Consider the following 17474-nt stretch of genomic DNA (forward strand, 5'->3'; position numbering starts at 1 on the left):
AAACATGAAAAAGGTACGCGTGCACATAGTCATTCAAAAAGTTGGATTCACTCTTGCTAGATTCTGACTTAAGTTTCGGAGGGGCGTGCCCGGACCACATATCCAAACATCATTTTGTGCAGGGAAGCAATCCATCTGACTCTGGTGAAGCTAAACGGGTATGCATCTAGTTGGCACAACACCAACATTGACGACATCTGTGGAAACTGACTAAAGATGTAAACACCCTCTAGAAACCAATCATCAGCTATGCGTGATGAAGACTATTTTGTCTAGCACGAAAGGATGGAAATACGCCAATGAGAAATTGAGCGACGGATGCAAACTCAATTTCGCTAAACAAAATGATTAATAGAAGAGAACGAAGAGTTGCAAACTCAAATGTCAATAGTGGGCCCCTCTCAAAGTCGGCACACTCAAAGCCAATAAACAACCTCACGACGAACTGTTGAAACATCTTTCCTCGAGGGTACAAAGTTCTCATCCAACATCTACTCAAGACAATCTGATGAGGAGCCTTCGTCAGCTCATCAAACACAGTCGGACGAATGCACCAGCTCTACCCTGGCATCAAAAGGAAAATAAGGTGCGAAAAGGGTCACATTTATCTAATGCAATGCAAGCCCGATTGGGACCCCAAGCACCAGGTGGAGAGGCAACCATGCATGTTAGAGACCTTGAAAGCACGTCTAGGTCAGCCAACCGCAATAACCATAGATATTTAGGGGACTGAGTCTCTCCTGCTATTGTTGTCGATTGTCTTGCCTTCTGCTACCTTGCCTCGTTTAGTTAGAAAGCTTAGAACTCTTTACTTTATCATTCTTGGCCAACTGATTGATGACCAAGACTTGTTGAGAGGCTGCTCGAATGTTATTTTCGAGCATGGAATACTTGTCCGCCTACTTGAATAGGTCATCTATTGTTATGGGAGGCTTCTTTGAGAGGGACTCAAAAAATGGAGTGTCCAGGTTGGGCTAATGCTTCGCTTGAAGATCTGTAAGATGATGTCCATACTACAAGATTCAACTTGAAGCACTACTTGCCCGAACCGCTTCATGAAATCCCTTAACATCTCATTCCTACAACTTGATGTTCTGCAGGGTGCTTATATTCTGCTTTTGGTGAGCAGAACATAAGTAGTGGCCTACAAAGGCTTCTAGATGTCTCAAAATGTGTTCACGAAATTCTATGAGAGACGATGGAACCAAGAGAGAGCTTGGCCATGTAGGCTAGCCCAAAAAACCTTGCACATCAACGCATAATTCCCTATGTCGAGAGTCATGAGCTGTCTGAAGTGCATGATATGGTCAAATGAGTCGCTCGTTCCGTCGTACATTGTGAACTTGACACTACAAACCCTCTGGGCGGCTCATAACTAATAATATGGAGGTCGATTGGTGTGAAGAACATGTCATCCAACCATCGACTGATAGAGTCGGGCGGGGCTCGCGTCGCTGGCACTCCCGCTTGTTGTTGCCTTGGTGGTTGAGAGGGTCATCAAACTCCTCCCATAAATCCACAACTTGTCAAACTTCAAATGGTTGGAGCCAATCAAGATAGATCTGGATAGACGGGACCGAAACAAAAGGTGTTCTTACCATAGAGATCATGGTCACACCACTGAATAATGCAAGAGTTTGCATTACTTGGTGAAAAAACTCATCAAAGTCGAGCACCTTAAGTAGTACATCCGCACAACAAGTAGCACCAGAGGTAGCCGCTCAAGCTCCTGCATCTTCGACAGCTCTCAAGGTTGTCATTAACTATATACACAGAGGTCTAATAGATGACAAACATAACTCTAGGTGGCAAAGGCGAAGGTTGCTCCACGCGGCTTCTATAAGATAACATATTAATTATGTGCAAGGCACCTTCGCAGAAGGAAGTGTGTGTCCAGTCGATGACACAATCACTTTCCCTTTCATAGATGTCAATCAGGTTTTGCAACCGCATGAAGACACTTTGATCCCTTTTATATATATATATATATTATTTTTTAATTTTCAAAATAATAAAATTGCATTCCAATATTTTCTATATAAAAGAAATGAAATTTCTTACTTTTAACAATATTTATGCTTAAAATATTTGAACTTTATAAATATTTTTTTATATTATTGTATTCAATATATAAAATAATTATATATATTAATATTATTTTACAAATATTTTTTAGTTCTTATTTTTAATCACAAATTTAATATTATGATAAAAAATATTTATTTTATAAAATAAGTAATATAAAAAAATAAATAAATTTATGATATATAGGATATACATATTTTATATCTTAATATAGGATTAACATATCCTATATAGAAAGATAAAAAAGAGATGAATATTATATTTCACACTTATCTTATTTTATATTTAGTTAAATATAAGATAGAATAAGTTATTGAATAAATTACATCCAAAAACATGGGATTATCCATTCTAACATATTCAACAATCTTTGGCTAGAAATAAGACAAGTAAAAAGATAACTTATTTTATCATATCACAAACTAAACATGGATAAGATAACCAAGGTTTTCATATCCTATCGCTATATCCAACTACCAAATATAACTTTAGGGATTTATTCTTATTATTTATATAGATTGAAAAAACAAGTTTTTATTTATTAATATTAAAAATATGATTTTAGTTTTATAAATATTAAATATATTTAAAAATTTTAATTATTTATTTGTTTTTAAAAATAAAAAATAAAATCATATTTGATAATTATATAATAAAAAGTAGATTTCTTTTTCTTTTTTTTTTAATATTTTGTCATGAGTTTTAAGTACATCCAAGTGTTAACATGTCGTTTTAATGTTGTGGGTCCATAAAAAAATAAAATAAAAAGGAGAAAGATTTGAGTGAGTCTTAAATTTCTCATTTTAAAATTTATTTTAATATATTTTTTCACAAAGGGACACGATTACTCTTGTAGGCCTGTTTGTATCCTTTGTTGACTTTTGTGTCCATGTATAAGAACAGTTACGTTATTTTAGGGGGCAAGTGAGTTGGTTGGGTTAACGTTTTAGATCATTGTCTCTGTGGTTGGATTTTAGGTAACTCCAATAAGTAATTTCTAGAAAAAAAATTAATTTATAAGGACTGATGCTAACTATTAGGTGTAATATCAATATAAAGTAAAGAACACGGCAGATTAGGTATGCAAGAACATCAATATTAGTCAAAGATGAAATAGCAAGTGGTTCGGGCAAGTGGTAGGTGAACGAGTTGTTAAGGGCTTTCATGAAGCAGTTAGGGCAAGTGGTGCTTCAAGTTGAATCCTACAGTATGGACATCATCTTACGGATTTTCAAGAGAAGCATTAGCCCAATCCAGGCACTCCATTTTCGAGTCCCTCACGAAAAAGCCGCCCATAACAATGGATGACCTATTTACGTAGGCAAACAAGTATTTTATGCTCAAAGATAATGTTTGAGCAACCTCTCAACAAGTTTGGTCATCAATCAATTGCCCGATAAAGTAAGGAGTTCCAAGCCTTCTAACCAAACAAGGCAAGATAGCAAAAGGCAAGACAATCGACAATAGTAGCAGGAGAGACTCACTCCCTTAAGTATCTCCTAAGAGAAACTCCTCCCGCAAATTCGTGACTTGTCAGACTTCGGATGGTCGGAGTCAATCAAAACAGATCTGGATAGACGAGACCGGAATAAAAGGTGTTCTTACCATATGGATCATAGTCACACCATTGAATAATGTAAGAGTCTACATTACTTAGTGAAAAAACTCATCAGGGTTGGGCACCTTAAGCAGTACATTCGCACAGCAAGCAGCACCAGAGGCAGCTGCTCAAGCCCCTACATCTTCGGCAGCCCCCAGGGTTATTATTAACTATATACACAGTGGTCCAATAGATGACAAACACAACTTTAGGTGGCAAAGGTGAAGGTTGCTCAATACGGCTTCTATAATAGAACAAATTAGTTTTGTCCAAGGCACCTTCGCAGAAGGAAGTGTGTCCAATCGACGACACAATCACTTTCACTTTCCCTCCCATAGATGTTGATTAGGTTTTGCAAACGCATGAAGACACCTTGATCCTTATATATATATATATATATATTATTTTTAATTTTAAAAATAATAATATTGCATTCCAATTTTTCTATATAAAAGAAATGAAAGTTCTTACTTTTAACAATATTTATGCTTAAAATATTTGAACTTTATAAATATTTTTTTATATTATTATATTCAATATATAAAAATAATTATATATATTAATATTATTTTACAAATATTTTTTTAGTTCTTATTTTTAATCACAAATTTAATATTATGAGAAAAATATTTATTTTATAAAATAAGTAATATAAAAAAATAAATATATTTATGATATATGGATATACGTATCTTATATCTTAATATAGGATTAGCATATCCTATATAGAAAGATAAAAAAGAGATGTATATTATATTTCACACTTATCTTATTCTATCTTATATTCAACTTCTATATTTATTCTATGTTTAGTTGAATATAAGACAGAATAAGTAATTAAATAAATTATCTTATTTCATCATCATCCAAAAACTTCTTTTATTCTATATTAAGTAATCTTTGACTAGAAATAAGACAAATAAAAAAATAATTTATTTTATCTTATCATCAACCAAACCGAGATAAGATAGTAGATGAATCTCTTATCCTATCTCATGCTATATCCAACTACCAAATATAACCTTAGAGATTTATTCTTATTATTTTTAGAAATAGAAAAAACATTTCTTTATTTATTAATATTAAAAATATGATTTTAGTTTTTTTAAATATTAAATATATTTAGAAATTTTAATTATGTTTTTTTTGTTTTTAAAAATTAAAATTAAAATTATATTTGATAATTATATAATAAAAAGTAGATTTTTTTTTATTATTATTATTTTGTCATGAGTTTTAAGTACATCCAAGTCTTAACATGTTGTATTAATGTTGTGGGTCCATAAAAAAAGGAGAAAGATTTGAGTGAGTCTTAAATTTCTCATTTTAAAATTTATTTTAATATATTTTTTCACATAGGGACACGATTACTCTTATAGGTCTGTTGGTATTCTCTGTTGACTTTTGTGTAACAGTTACGTTATCTTTAGGGGCAAGTCAGTTGGTTAGGTCAACGTTTTAGATCATTGTCTCAGTGGTTGGGTTTTTGGTAACTCCAATAAGTAATTTCTAGAAAAATTTAATTTATAAGGACTGATGTTAACGATTAGGTTTAATATCAATATAAAGTAAAGAACACGGCAGATTAGGTATGCAAGAACATCAATCTTAGTCAAAGATGGAATAGCAGTGATAAAATTTCAATTATTTTATTTATTTATTAATTTTTAGATTAAAAGGAGAAGATGATCGGCGATCAATATGGGTAGCCGCCGTCGACGATCAAGTTATGGCCTGTGACAAACTTTGAATTGTCAGAAGCAAGAAACAACACAGCATCAGCCACGTCTTTTTCTTTCATTGGCCCAGCACCCTTCAAGGACATATACTGTTCGAAATTATTCTCCACCTCCGCCGCGCTCATCTGAAACTTCTCGCACAGCAGCGGCGTCGCCACCGCCCCCGGCGAAACGCTATTCACCCGTATTCCATACGCGCCCAGCTGTCTACTCGCCGACTTCACCAGCCCCAGCACTGCCATCTTCGACATCACGTAATCTATGAACTTGTCGCTCCCTGTGCTGGCGGAGACGCTCGCTGTACATATTATGCTTCCCTTCACCTTACCCTCCACCATCGCACGCGCTGCGTGCTTCACACTCGCTGCCACGCCACGTACGTTGATCGCGAACAACGTATCGTAGGCCGATAAGTCGAAATCGAGTACATCCTGCATACCTACACTCATGATTCCAGCGTTGCAGAACATGACGTCGAGTTGTCCGTAAACCCGGACGGTTGATTCAACGAGGGCCTTGACCTGCTGCTCGTCTGTCACGTCACAAAGGATGAACCGGCAACGATGCAAACCAATCGATTCTGCGACCAGTTGACCCTTCTCGGCTTGGATGTCAGCGATCACAATAGCGCGTGCACCATGGATGGCGAAGTGACGCGCCGTTGCCTCGCCAATGCCGCTGGCGCCGCCGGTGATGATGGCCACTTTACCCTCCAGGTTGTTTTGGGACGGTGGGCGGTCTGCCATTGCAAATTTCAGACTCAGCCAGTGAGAGCTGCTGTGGGGGGATCATGACTAACTAGTATAAATAATGTGCAAAATTAATAATGTAGGTCCATTCCTTTGTAAATGTTCTCTAGGCGAGAAGACAGACATTTTCACAGGATGCCCTTGGAAAATCCAAGGCATCTACAGAAATTCCATCATTAGCAAGCAAATATTATACAAGGGGGGGCCCATAGATAGGGGTATGAAGTAAATAAAAATATGGTGAAGCAACAATACATCTACCACAATGCATACATATGGTTTGTCTATCATTTTTAACAGTAGTCTGAATGGGACTCGTAGAAATCACTGGGGCATGGTGACATAACTTCTTGCTCTAGCAGCTGCAACACCTGGCTCATTGATGGCCGATCGTCTGGGTTTGCATCGGTGCACCTTCCCGCTATATCAAGAATAGCTTCTACAGTTTCAACTTCAGCGTCTCTGCACCTTTTATCTACTACATCCTCCAACCGATTCTCTTTCAATAGGGTGTTCATCTGCAAATTTTGAACCCATGGTTACAAATTTTGTACATTTTCCAGAAGATCATACATCTTCAAGGGAAATTTTTGAAGCTTACCCAGCCAACAACATTTAAACCTCTCTTGACGAAAGTTGGATCAGTAGGCCTCTTTCCAGTCACAAGCTCTAACAAAAGAACTCCAAAGCTATAGACATCTGATTTCTCTGTTGCTCTTCCACTTTGCAGATACTCTGCTTCCATGAAATTGCATAACAATCAATCAAGCTTATAGGATACAAGCATTCCTTGGGGGAATATACACTTTCTATTTATCCATACAAGCATGGAAGAAATTAAATGTTGGGGAAATATAGACAATAGGAATACATTGCATGGAGAATAATCATCACCACAACCACTTTCCTGTATCTCACACACAACTGAAGAATGAAAAGCTCAATGGGGTAAATATAATATTCGTCAATATCATAATCTCGAAACAATTGAACAGTAAAGCCTTTGTGAAATTAACTTGTCAAAATATGATCTTTTAATGCATACATGGAATCATACTCCTGAAAATAAACTTCCTGAACTTTTTAACTATAATTTTATTTATAAGTTCTGACTAGTTTCTAACCATTATTTCTTCTAATCGTTACAATGAACAAATTATGATAAAACTTCAACCGCCGTCATTAAGACTCGAATGATATTCAAATAATTGACATGATGACACCTTATTCATGGGGTTTACGGAACAAATTGTGATAAAACATAATCCATACATGTAAGCAAAAGACTTCAATCAATCATAAGACTCAAATGATATTCAAATAATTGACATGACACCTTGTCCATTGAGATCATGATTACAATTAAACTTCAATATTGCCCCCTTCCTTTCTTTTTTGCCACCTGTTTCTAGCATTAAAGTACATTTTGAATGATGAACAGACGATGAAAATATAATCTTTTCAGGAAATTACTCACAAATTTGATTTCTTCAAAGAAATTAGTAAAAATGTTAAAGGTGTTTTGAGTTGCAGTATCACATTCTATGATATTATATGGCATAAGGTTGGATATGCTTAAGATGATAATGGCAACATATTGTTTTACATTAAAAATAAACTTGTGTATCCAAGATTTTGACAGCTATTTTGAATGTTGCATCATCTCAAGAAGCATATGCATGCAATTGTAGTGATCATCAGTCACAGCAGTACTTCAGGAGTAGTATGTGTGCCAACAAGAATACACGTAACTCATCTCTTCAAATGACAAGTTTTACTAGAACTTGTGAGCAAAACTTGACAACTTGCCTAACAGTCCATTATTAAGTTCAGGGCATGCGTTTCAACAAAATATAGTTTCTCATACTTTTGGACAGATGGTCTTAATCTTAACCATGGATCACCTTTATCCATGGACCACCAAATTGTGTTTCTCCAGTATTAGTATATTGCTTGATCAATAAGCTATACAAAAATGATTACAATCTACCTTCATTTTTGTCACAGAATTCTAAAGAGCAAAATTACATAGGTTTCTATGATCATATAACAACAGCTGTAAGGAAACCTGAAGTAGTATTTCCTTTTATGTATCATGATTTGACCACATAGTCACCATGGTTCTTATCCAGCGGATTTTTTTTTGTTTGAGAAAAACAAAAAACACAAAATTGCATGCTTGTTAGATCCATAATTGTATTACACAACAAAAATGCCAACCCAATATGATAAGACATGAAAAATAATACAAAAACACACCTGGTGCCAAATAGCCAAAAGTGCCAGCAACAACAGTCGTGATATGCGCATCCTCATCTACCAAAAGTTTGGCAAGACCAAAGTCAGAAACGTGAGGCTCTAAATTTTCATCAAGGAGTATGTTGCTGGATTTTATGTCACGATGAACTATCCTTGGGCTGCAATCATGATGCAAATATGCCAACCCCCGGGCAGAACCCAGGGCTATGTTTAAACGAGCACTCCAATTAAGGGACCGCTCATCTTGTCCACCATGTTCTGAGGAAAACATGCAAGAATGAAGTTAGGAATCATTTCAAGAACTTGTTCATCCACATACCCTTTGAATGATTGGAAAATAAGAAAGCTTTTCACCATAAAATAAGGCTAATTCTGCAAGGTTCAATTCTAAAAATTTTAGCTTTTTCAGAAAGGAATAGAGGATAACCTCCAAAACAACATTGGAAGCATCAATTAGAGGATGCAGAATGAACAATTCAACAAAATGCTTCCATATATCTCTCTTGGTGCCAAAATTTTCTTAAATCATGGATAATATTGATTTTGAACATTTTTTCCATACAAGTGCTGATTATGAAAACTATCAATCGGCCTTATTCTCATCTGAGGGCAAGAAAAAACCAAATATTGATCTTGAAAACTATCAAATTGTTTTCTTATATGCTGCTAAAAGGCAATGATTTATTTTTTTTTTCACATGCATCTGGTCATTCATGATTTGGTATACTAGTAAAGACTGTTTGTCAATTAACTGATGAAACATACCATGCAAAAAATCATCTAAGCTGCCCAAAGCCAAATAATCATATATAAGCAGCTTTGAAGTGGGAAGCCTGCAGTAACCTCGCAGGTTAACTAGATTTATGTGCTTTATGCTACCCAAGATCTCCAACTCCCTCTCAAATACTTTATCAGATCCTTCACGACTCCGATCAATTCTTTTCACAGCAAATGTACCACAGTCATTCATGACCATTCGATATACAGTACCAAATCCCCCTGAACCCACAACATCCTCTTCATCAAGAGCTTCCAGCTTCTCTATGATCTCACACGAGGGATATGGAAGATCACCATGGAAAGTAATAAGCTTGGTGCCTACAAAAGATTCAAGAGGTTAGCATCAATAAAAAGACAAAATGAGAACACAGACTCTTACAGTATCTAACTTACGTGGTTCTTGATGAACTTGCTTTTTAACTTCGGTATATTTCCTGGAAGCTCTTTCTTTCTTTGATAAGAAACAAACCCAGAGGAATGCAAGAAGCATGACAAGCACAAGAGCCATAGTAGACATTGCACCAATCAACACACCTTTGGTGAAATGAGCTGATCGTTTAACAGGGACTGCAAAAACCCCCTCAAAGGGATATTATTAGCATCTGGACCATTTTTCATCCAATTAAAATTCAAAAGATCCAACTTACCTGCAGCTTCATCACTTTCAGCATGGGGTAGCACTGCAGGGAATCCCAGTGAGGTCCGACATGGCTTGTGCACTTGTTGACCACACAAATCCAAATTTCCAATAAAACTGTGCAAAAAGGAAGACAATTTAAACAACTAAATACAAAATGGAGTCTGACACAGTGCACTCGCTATTCCATCATTCCATAGATCGAAACTTCCAATGGACAAGACAATTTTAAGAAGATACATCTAAATGTCAAACACACATCAGCATTCAAAGTATCCACCAGTTTAATTACTCAGTTAATTTCCATGACCCAATATAACATTACATTGTTCTTGTCGTAAACACAACTTGCATGTATTATGAAAATGATTCAGATATGAAATTTAAAGGTAGACAGTTGAACTTTATAATTCATCCACATCTTGACACCAAGTACTTGATCAACTATAATACATCAACTATAGAGGTATAATTGGTTGGAATGATGCTACTTACGACTTGTTGTCAAAAGTGCTTAGGACTCCAACATCTGGGATTTCACCAGAAAGGAAGTTTGTAGATAAGTTCCTGAGATGAATGGCAGCAAATACGGTATTAGGCAACCATCTGATTCCTTGGAACTGGTCTAGGATCAAATTTTTAAAAATTCATCACAATATTGCTCAATTCTATTTGAACTTACAAATAGCGCAGCCGTTTGAGGCGACCCAGTGAGGATGGTATGGCACCCTTTAATGAATTGCTTGAAAAATCCCTATATTTCATTTCAAGTATTAGAAAAGAAGCAAAACCCAAAAAAAATTGGATCGCCTTACAGGAAACTAAACCAAAAAAAAACGAAAAGCTCTAGTTAATCCCAACATCCAGCAATCCAGGTAAAGCAATAATACTAGTAATGATAATTGTGTTCTAATCACACAAAGAACTACAATTGAATTAACACCAAAAAGCCTTACAGTATAGTGAGATATGAAAGATTTCCAAGGTCTGACGGTATGCCTCCTTGAAGATAATTAGCCCTCAAGTACCTATAAGTGCCAAACTAGATCATGTCATCTCATTTACACTCGGAGCACACTACTAAAATGAGAAGAAAAAGTGACCCTCGTTTTCACTTACAGGGCTCTGAGCTCAGCACAATTGGCAATCTCATTAGGAATAGACCCATGCAAGCTGTTTTGGTGGAGTGCCCTGCTTTGAACAAAAAAATAGTTGTAAATATCTAAGTTCATCATTTCCTCGTTGCATTTGAGCAGGGAATAAGGATGGGTTTATCACTCACAGTCTTTGCAATTTATTGAGTTTGCCTATGCTTGGAGATATAATCCCTCCAAGTTGCATGTAAGGTAGGTTTCTGAAGAACCCAAAAAGATAAAACACAGCAAAGGTTTAGAACAAGAATATAAAAACCAAGTGAACTGGCAATGAAGTAAGGGAGTGGCCTACATAGAACGAACTCGATGATCATGGTGATAGCAAGAGACACCAGTCCATTTACATGGAAACTCATCAGAATCCCTCCAGTTACCGAGAAAATTTCTACTGTCATTCAAACGGCTCTTGATTTCCAACAATGTAACACCTGACGAGAAAAAAAGGGCAAAAAGAAGACTAAGCCAAAACCGTAACTTCCAAGAAAAACACAAATTGAGAGATGAAGCGAAATGGGGCTTTACCATCTTCAGAGAGAGCAAGACAGCAAGGGCCCAAAAGGGTTCCTCCCAATATTGCTGAGAAAAACCAAATCCACAACCCCATTTTCATCCTTTGATGAAGAGGGGGTTCCTGGCTGGAGTTCCCTTTAGAGCACATTCAGTCACTGTACAGCCAGTTCAGGTTCTTACGGTGGAGATAAAGAGAGAGAAGGTGGGAAATGTGATCATAGAGGTCGATTACAAATTGAAAACTAGAAATTTAATTATGAATTTGAATCATTTCAAGGCTAGAGAGAGAGGGAAAGTGTCTTTTTGTGTGTACATTTTCTTGGGCAGTGTGGGTGAGTGTCCATAAAAGGCAGTAACTTTAAGTAGGATTTAAGCATGAATGGAGGGTTGTGCAGAAAACATAGCCGTTCGGTAGCGGAATTTGAAATTGAGAGAAATATTACTACTCTCTCGTGTATGTGTTAATATGATACTCGCCACGGATGAGCAGTAGTGGTGAATGAGCATACGTGTCAATCTTATATAGAGAGTTCATTTGTTGTTTTATATCCGCGGGTTTGTTTTTTGAACTTGAAAGGACGAGGGCGCACTGCACTCCTCTGACACGGAAATGCATTTTCGAGGTGTGGGATAGGCTAATGTAATCTGAGGTGTATGAGTTCATCATCTCAATCGTTGAAGGTGGCCCACTTTTGATGTTAGCAGGCCCGAAAATTTAGTGGGTTCTTCTGGCCTTTTGCAGTGTTTGGGCCGTCCTGGGTTTGAAATTTAGGGCTATATCGTTGGTGATTTTTTTTTTTTAATTAAAAAACTGAAAATTGAGTAGAAACAACTTTAGATTTTAAAATTTATATTGAAATTAATTTTTAAATTGTGTTGAAACGACTTTAGATTTTAAAATTTATGTTGAAATTATTTTTTATAAAATATAATTTCAAAATGTATAATTATAATATCAGGAAGAGACAACCTTTTTCCAATTAGAATTTCAAAAAATTGTTATAGATTTAAAAATATATTTTGAATGGCTATAAATTCCAAATTATTTTTATAATTATTACTTTATAAAATATCCTTTTTAAAAATTAGTGTAAATATGAAATATCATTGTAATTACATATATTGCATAAGATTTGAAATGGATGAAAAACAGACCATTTCAAAGTACCACCGTTTAGCTACCTTACCTTAAAAGTTGTCTTTAGCAAAAATGGTGATGTCGTTCACTTAATCTAACTAAAAAACTTAATCCCTAACTAACATCACGATGGAGATACCAAAGTCGATAGCCTCTAAAAAGACTTTATAACTAGACGACACAAAATCATGAAGATACTAAAAATTACCACACCTATAAGTAAGGTCATTTACAAGAGATGACTTCCAAAACCAATCACCCTTCCTACTTGACATTGAAAAGAAATCTTCCAACCACTTTTAACATCTTACAAAGAAGACTAACAAAGTGCAAAAAAGTCTGTCCATAGTGAAGGAACACCTACTACATAGAGTTTTGACGCAAAATAGCCCTTTTATGTAAAAAAAATATCAGTTTTACCCCTCTTACATATCAAATTAACCCTTTTATTGCCGCATAAGAGTCATGTCATAATTTTTTTCTTCAAAATTTAAGTTGAAGTCTTAATTGTCAACTGATACTTCATTTTTTTAACTAAAACCTTAATTGGCAATTGAGGTTTCAGTTTTTTTTTTTTTTACTTTAAAGTTTAATTAAAAATATTAAATTATAAATTATTATTGAAATTAAAAATATATATTTTAATAATAAAAATTTATATATTTAAACTTAAAGATCTAATATTACTTAGATAAATTGGTAAATATAATAATAAATGAATATTTTATTTATCAATAAATTACTAATCTTAAAATAATAAAGTTATATGAAATCTAAATAAGATATAAAATTATATAATTTATTAATTTAAGATATTTAATTTGTTGTATTTTTAATATATTAATTTATTTGTATTTTGATAAATTTATCTTTATTGAAATAATATTATATTCTTAAGTTTTCATATATAGATTTTTTATTATTATTTTAAAGCATATATTTATAATTTAATGTAAAAAAAAAAAATATTATTTGTACACACGATATATATGTCTTGAAGATACATTTTGAAATTAGTTAATGAAATTAATTAGAAAAAGTCTACTACAAAATGTAATTTTTAGTAGTTTCATCAAAGTCACAAAAAATACTCATTAAACATTTATATAATAGATAAAAAAAGTCCTTCCTAATATAACATGTGATATAACTCAAATTAATAAATTATATAATTTATATTTCATTTATATGTCATATAATTTTATTATTTTAAGATTATTAATTAATTGATAAATAAAATATTTATTTATTATATTTATCAAATTATCTTTATTGAAATAATATTAGATCTTTAAGTTCAAATATATAAATTTTTATTATTAAAGTATATAAATTTTTTAAATTTCAATAATAATTTAAAATTTAATATTTTTAATTAAATTTTAAAGTAAAAAAATAAAATGACTGAATCCTCAGTTGGTAACTAAAATTTCATTTAAAAAATGAAGCCTCAGTTGACAATTAAGGCTTCAACTTAAATTTTGAAAAATAAATAAATTATAACATGACTCCTATGTGACAATAAAATGGCTAATTTGAACATAAATTTTGTAAGAAGGCTAAAACCGATATTTTTTTTACATGAAAAGGCTATTTTACCCCAAAACTCTACTATATAAGCCAGAGGCAATGCAAAACAAGGGGGCATTCCATAACTCTTATGATTACCTAGAAGTGCAAAAATCTTCAAAGTAGTTCTCAATTCAATAGCTTAAGGCATTGATATATATATATATATATATATATATATATATCTCAATGCCTTAACATTATATATGATATCATGTTACTTGAATTAATGCCTTAACATTATGTTTAGTTTATAGAGAGTATTAAGGAAAAAAAAATCCTAAGAAAAACAGAATATCTTATTTGACACCTATTTATCAAATTATGTTTGACAATTAGAAAATAGTTAGTTGTTTTCTCATATAACATCTGTTTAATTATTTTTTTACAACATTTTAAAAAGTAATTATATAAACATGAAGAATAATTAAAAATAAAGTATTTAAAATAAAAATCATTTTTAAACATATTTAAAACATATAAATGAATTAAGATATTTCAAGTTTCTAACTAGATTTTTATTTTACAAATTTTTAGAATTGTTTTTTAAAATACTTTCCAAATAGAGCCTAATTTTTTTATACTTGGTTATATTAGAAAAAAGAATTAATAAAAAAATCAAATATAATGTTAAAAATTTAAATACTTTTAAATTATTTAATGTTTATATATAAAATTTAAAATATGTTAAATGACTTAAAGTAGTATATAAAAATAATTAATTAATGTGAAATCAAAATTTATTTTCTTTCATCGTTTTTCCATTACATTTTCTTTCTATTTTCTTTTCCCGCAATTTTCCTTCAAATTTTCTTCAACCAAACATGTTCCAAAAGTGGTTTTGATCCATTAGAAGAAACACCAATTCCTCCGAATGAGATGTGCCATAGGCTCATCCACACTCACACTCCATCAACTTTTACCAAATCTTCAACAGTTGTTGTGGATTAGTGATTCCCACAAATCATTAGGCATAGTAACTAACACTTCTCAATCATCTAGCCTGGCCTCCAACTTCAACTCAACTCACACTTACCTTGGCTTCAATCACAGGAAACACAAATCAAAAACCAAAAGAAAATTGCGTCATAAAACTCTTCTATATTAACGAACAGGAATAATTATTCATTTCCAAATCTTCCAGGAAGAGGCAATTCATCCTCATTCAGCAGAGGAGGACCCTCCTGAACATCCTCCTCCATCCCCTCGTCAAAAGACACCAGGAGGGTGGAAATCAGTAAAATACATTCTGGGTAATGACAAATACAACATTTTGAACTTATGTATGCATGTCTATTCCATTTTTGTGATGTGTAATTTGGATGTGTGTGGATGGATTTCATCTTGGAAGGACATGAGTCCTTTGAGAAGTCGGCTTCCACGAGTTCAATAGCCAATTTAACAGTGTATCTTCGCACCAAATACAACATGGATGGTATACTTTTAGTAAATGTGATCAGCATTGGTCTGGTTCCTCCAATATTTCTTCATTAGCTGGTGCATTTGTCTCCGATGCTTATCTTGGCAGGTTTCACACGCTCCTCCTTGGCTCCATGGTCTCTTTTCTGGTATTCTATTGATCCATAGTTATCTTTCCAACCAAACAAGTTATCTTGAAATTTTCTTCTTTTAATTCATAGGAAAAATTGCCTATTTTCTGTCCCATTAACTAATTCTTTGTTTTCAGTAGTTTCAAACACATATTTTTATAGTGAAAAGCATGGAAATTTCTTCATTATACTTTTTGGCCTAGATTAAAAAAAATGAAGAATTGCATGTTGTAGGGGATGGGAACCATGACTCTAACAGCAGGTGTAACTGAAGTAAGACCATTCCCTTGCAATGGGCAAAGGAATTGCCCTGAGCCTTATGCCTGGCAGCTTGTCCTGCTTTATGGAGTTCTTGGGTTATTAGCCATAGGAGCAGGTGGCATCCGGACCTGCAGCATTGCCTTTGGGGCAGATCAATTTGATCCCACAACTGAAAAAGGAAGAGCACAACTCCAAAGCTTCTTCGATTGGTGGTACTTCTCATTCATCCTTGCTCTCGTGGTAGCCCTCAGTGTTGTGGTCTACATTCAGACCAATGTCAGCTGGGTTACTGGGTACTAGGCTTTGCCATTCCAACTGCTTGCCTTAGTATCTCCATAATAATTTTCCTGCTCGGCCGCCATACTTGCATTTGCATGAAGGTCTAAGGGAGCATCTTTGTAGACATGGTGAAGGTGGTTGCAGCTCCTGGGAGCAAGCATAGAGCAAGCCTTGACTGCGAGCATACCTTCTATGATCCTCCTAGCAACAAAGCAGGCCCATGGACTTCCAAGCTTGCTCGTACCAATAGGTTTAAGCACCTTGATAAGGCAACTCTCAGTGTTGACCCAAGTGAATTGGACACTCATGGTAAGGCCAAGGATAGTTGGAGCCTATGTAGTGTGGAGCAAGTGGAAGAACTGAAATGCTTACTAGCAATTTTCCCTGTTTGGATATCAGGAGTCACTTGTTTTGTGGTCATGGACCAACATAATACTTTTGGAATCCTCCAAGCAATTCAAACAAACAGATCAATAGGACGTTTTGAGATTCCACGAGATTGTTTAGGAATGGCATCAATGATTTCACTCTCAATTTGGAATCCTCAAGCGCGAAAATTTTTGGAAAGGGACTTAGGTTAACATTGCAACAAAGAATTGCCATAGGCATTTTGGTGCCCATATTGTGCATGTTGTCAGCTGGGATTGGTGACGGAAGACGCCGGCACTCTGCTTTGAGAGACGGCTCCTTTACTTTGCCAATAAGTGTTGCCATACTCTTGCCACAGTTTATTTTATCAGGCTTGACTGAAGCATTTGCTGCAGTTGCTGTCATGGAATACTTCACTACACAAATGCCTGATAGCATGAGAACTGTTGCAGGGGCAATCTTCCACCTCAGCCTATCCATCACAAGCTATCTAAGCTCCTTTCTTGTGAATGTTATCCATGCAATTACTGGGAGCCGTGGCTGGTCCCCATGGTTGGGTGGCCATGACCTTAACAAAAATAGGCTTGACTACTACTTCCACATGATTGCTATTCTGGAAACTGTAATTCTCTATACTTCATTTTCTTCGCTAGCCATTATGTATTTGGTAGCACTGTTTGCAAGAAGAGAAGGGAGGTGCAGCTGAAGAACTCCATGCCTAACCCTGAAAAGCAATCGAACTGTGAATTGAAAGATGAGGCAAAAACCTTGGAGATTATTACATTAGGCAAATGA

At 34.4% G+C, this 17474-nt stretch overlaps 3 protein-coding genes across 3 annotated transcripts; 1 reads left to right on the forward strand and 2 right to left on the reverse strand.

The window, feature by feature from the left end:
* Window positions 1-5315: 5315 nt before the first annotated feature.
* LOC117905003 ((-)-isopiperitenol/(-)-carveol dehydrogenase, mitochondrial-like) lies at window positions 5316-6192 on the reverse strand. The gene has a single exon (XM_034817858.1). The coding sequence runs from the start codon at window positions 6168-6170 to the stop codon at window positions 5382-5384; it is 789 nt and encodes a 262-aa protein (XP_034673749.1). The 5' UTR covers window positions 6171-6192; the 3' UTR covers window positions 5316-5381.
* A 73-nt stretch (window positions 6193-6265) lies between these two features.
* LOC117905002 (LRR receptor-like serine/threonine-protein kinase FEI 2) lies at window positions 6266-11812 on the reverse strand. The gene is made up of 13 exons (XM_034817857.1): window positions 11526-11812; window positions 11296-11431; window positions 11132-11203; window positions 10969-11040; window positions 10806-10877; window positions 10532-10603; window positions 10345-10416; window positions 9860-9966; window positions 9606-9779; window positions 9198-9530; window positions 8433-8690; window positions 6775-6908; window positions 6266-6691 (listed from the first exon to the last, which is right to left on the reverse strand). Exons 1-13 carry the CDS (start codon window positions 11659-11661, stop codon window positions 6467-6469), a joined length of 1863 nt encoding a protein of 620 aa, XP_034673748.1. The 5' UTR covers window positions 11662-11812; the 3' UTR covers window positions 6266-6466.
* A 2365-nt stretch (window positions 11813-14177) lies between these two features.
* LOC117904118 (protein NRT1/ PTR FAMILY 2.8) lies at window positions 14178-17474 on the forward strand. Its single transcript, XM_034816636.1, is given in 8 exon segments — window positions 14178-14201; window positions 15365-15473; window positions 15572-15679; window positions 15682-15788; window positions 16005-16313; window positions 16316-16868; window positions 16871-17299; window positions 17302-17474. Coding segments are annotated over 8 exon segments (1812 nt in total).

This window comes from Vitis riparia, chromosome 17 (genome assembly GCF_004353265.1).
Source record: "Vitis riparia cultivar Riparia Gloire de Montpellier isolate 1030 chromosome 17, EGFV_Vit.rip_1.0, whole genome shotgun sequence".
NCBI classification, from domain to species: Eukaryota; Viridiplantae; Streptophyta; class Magnoliopsida; order Vitales; family Vitaceae; genus Vitis; species Vitis riparia.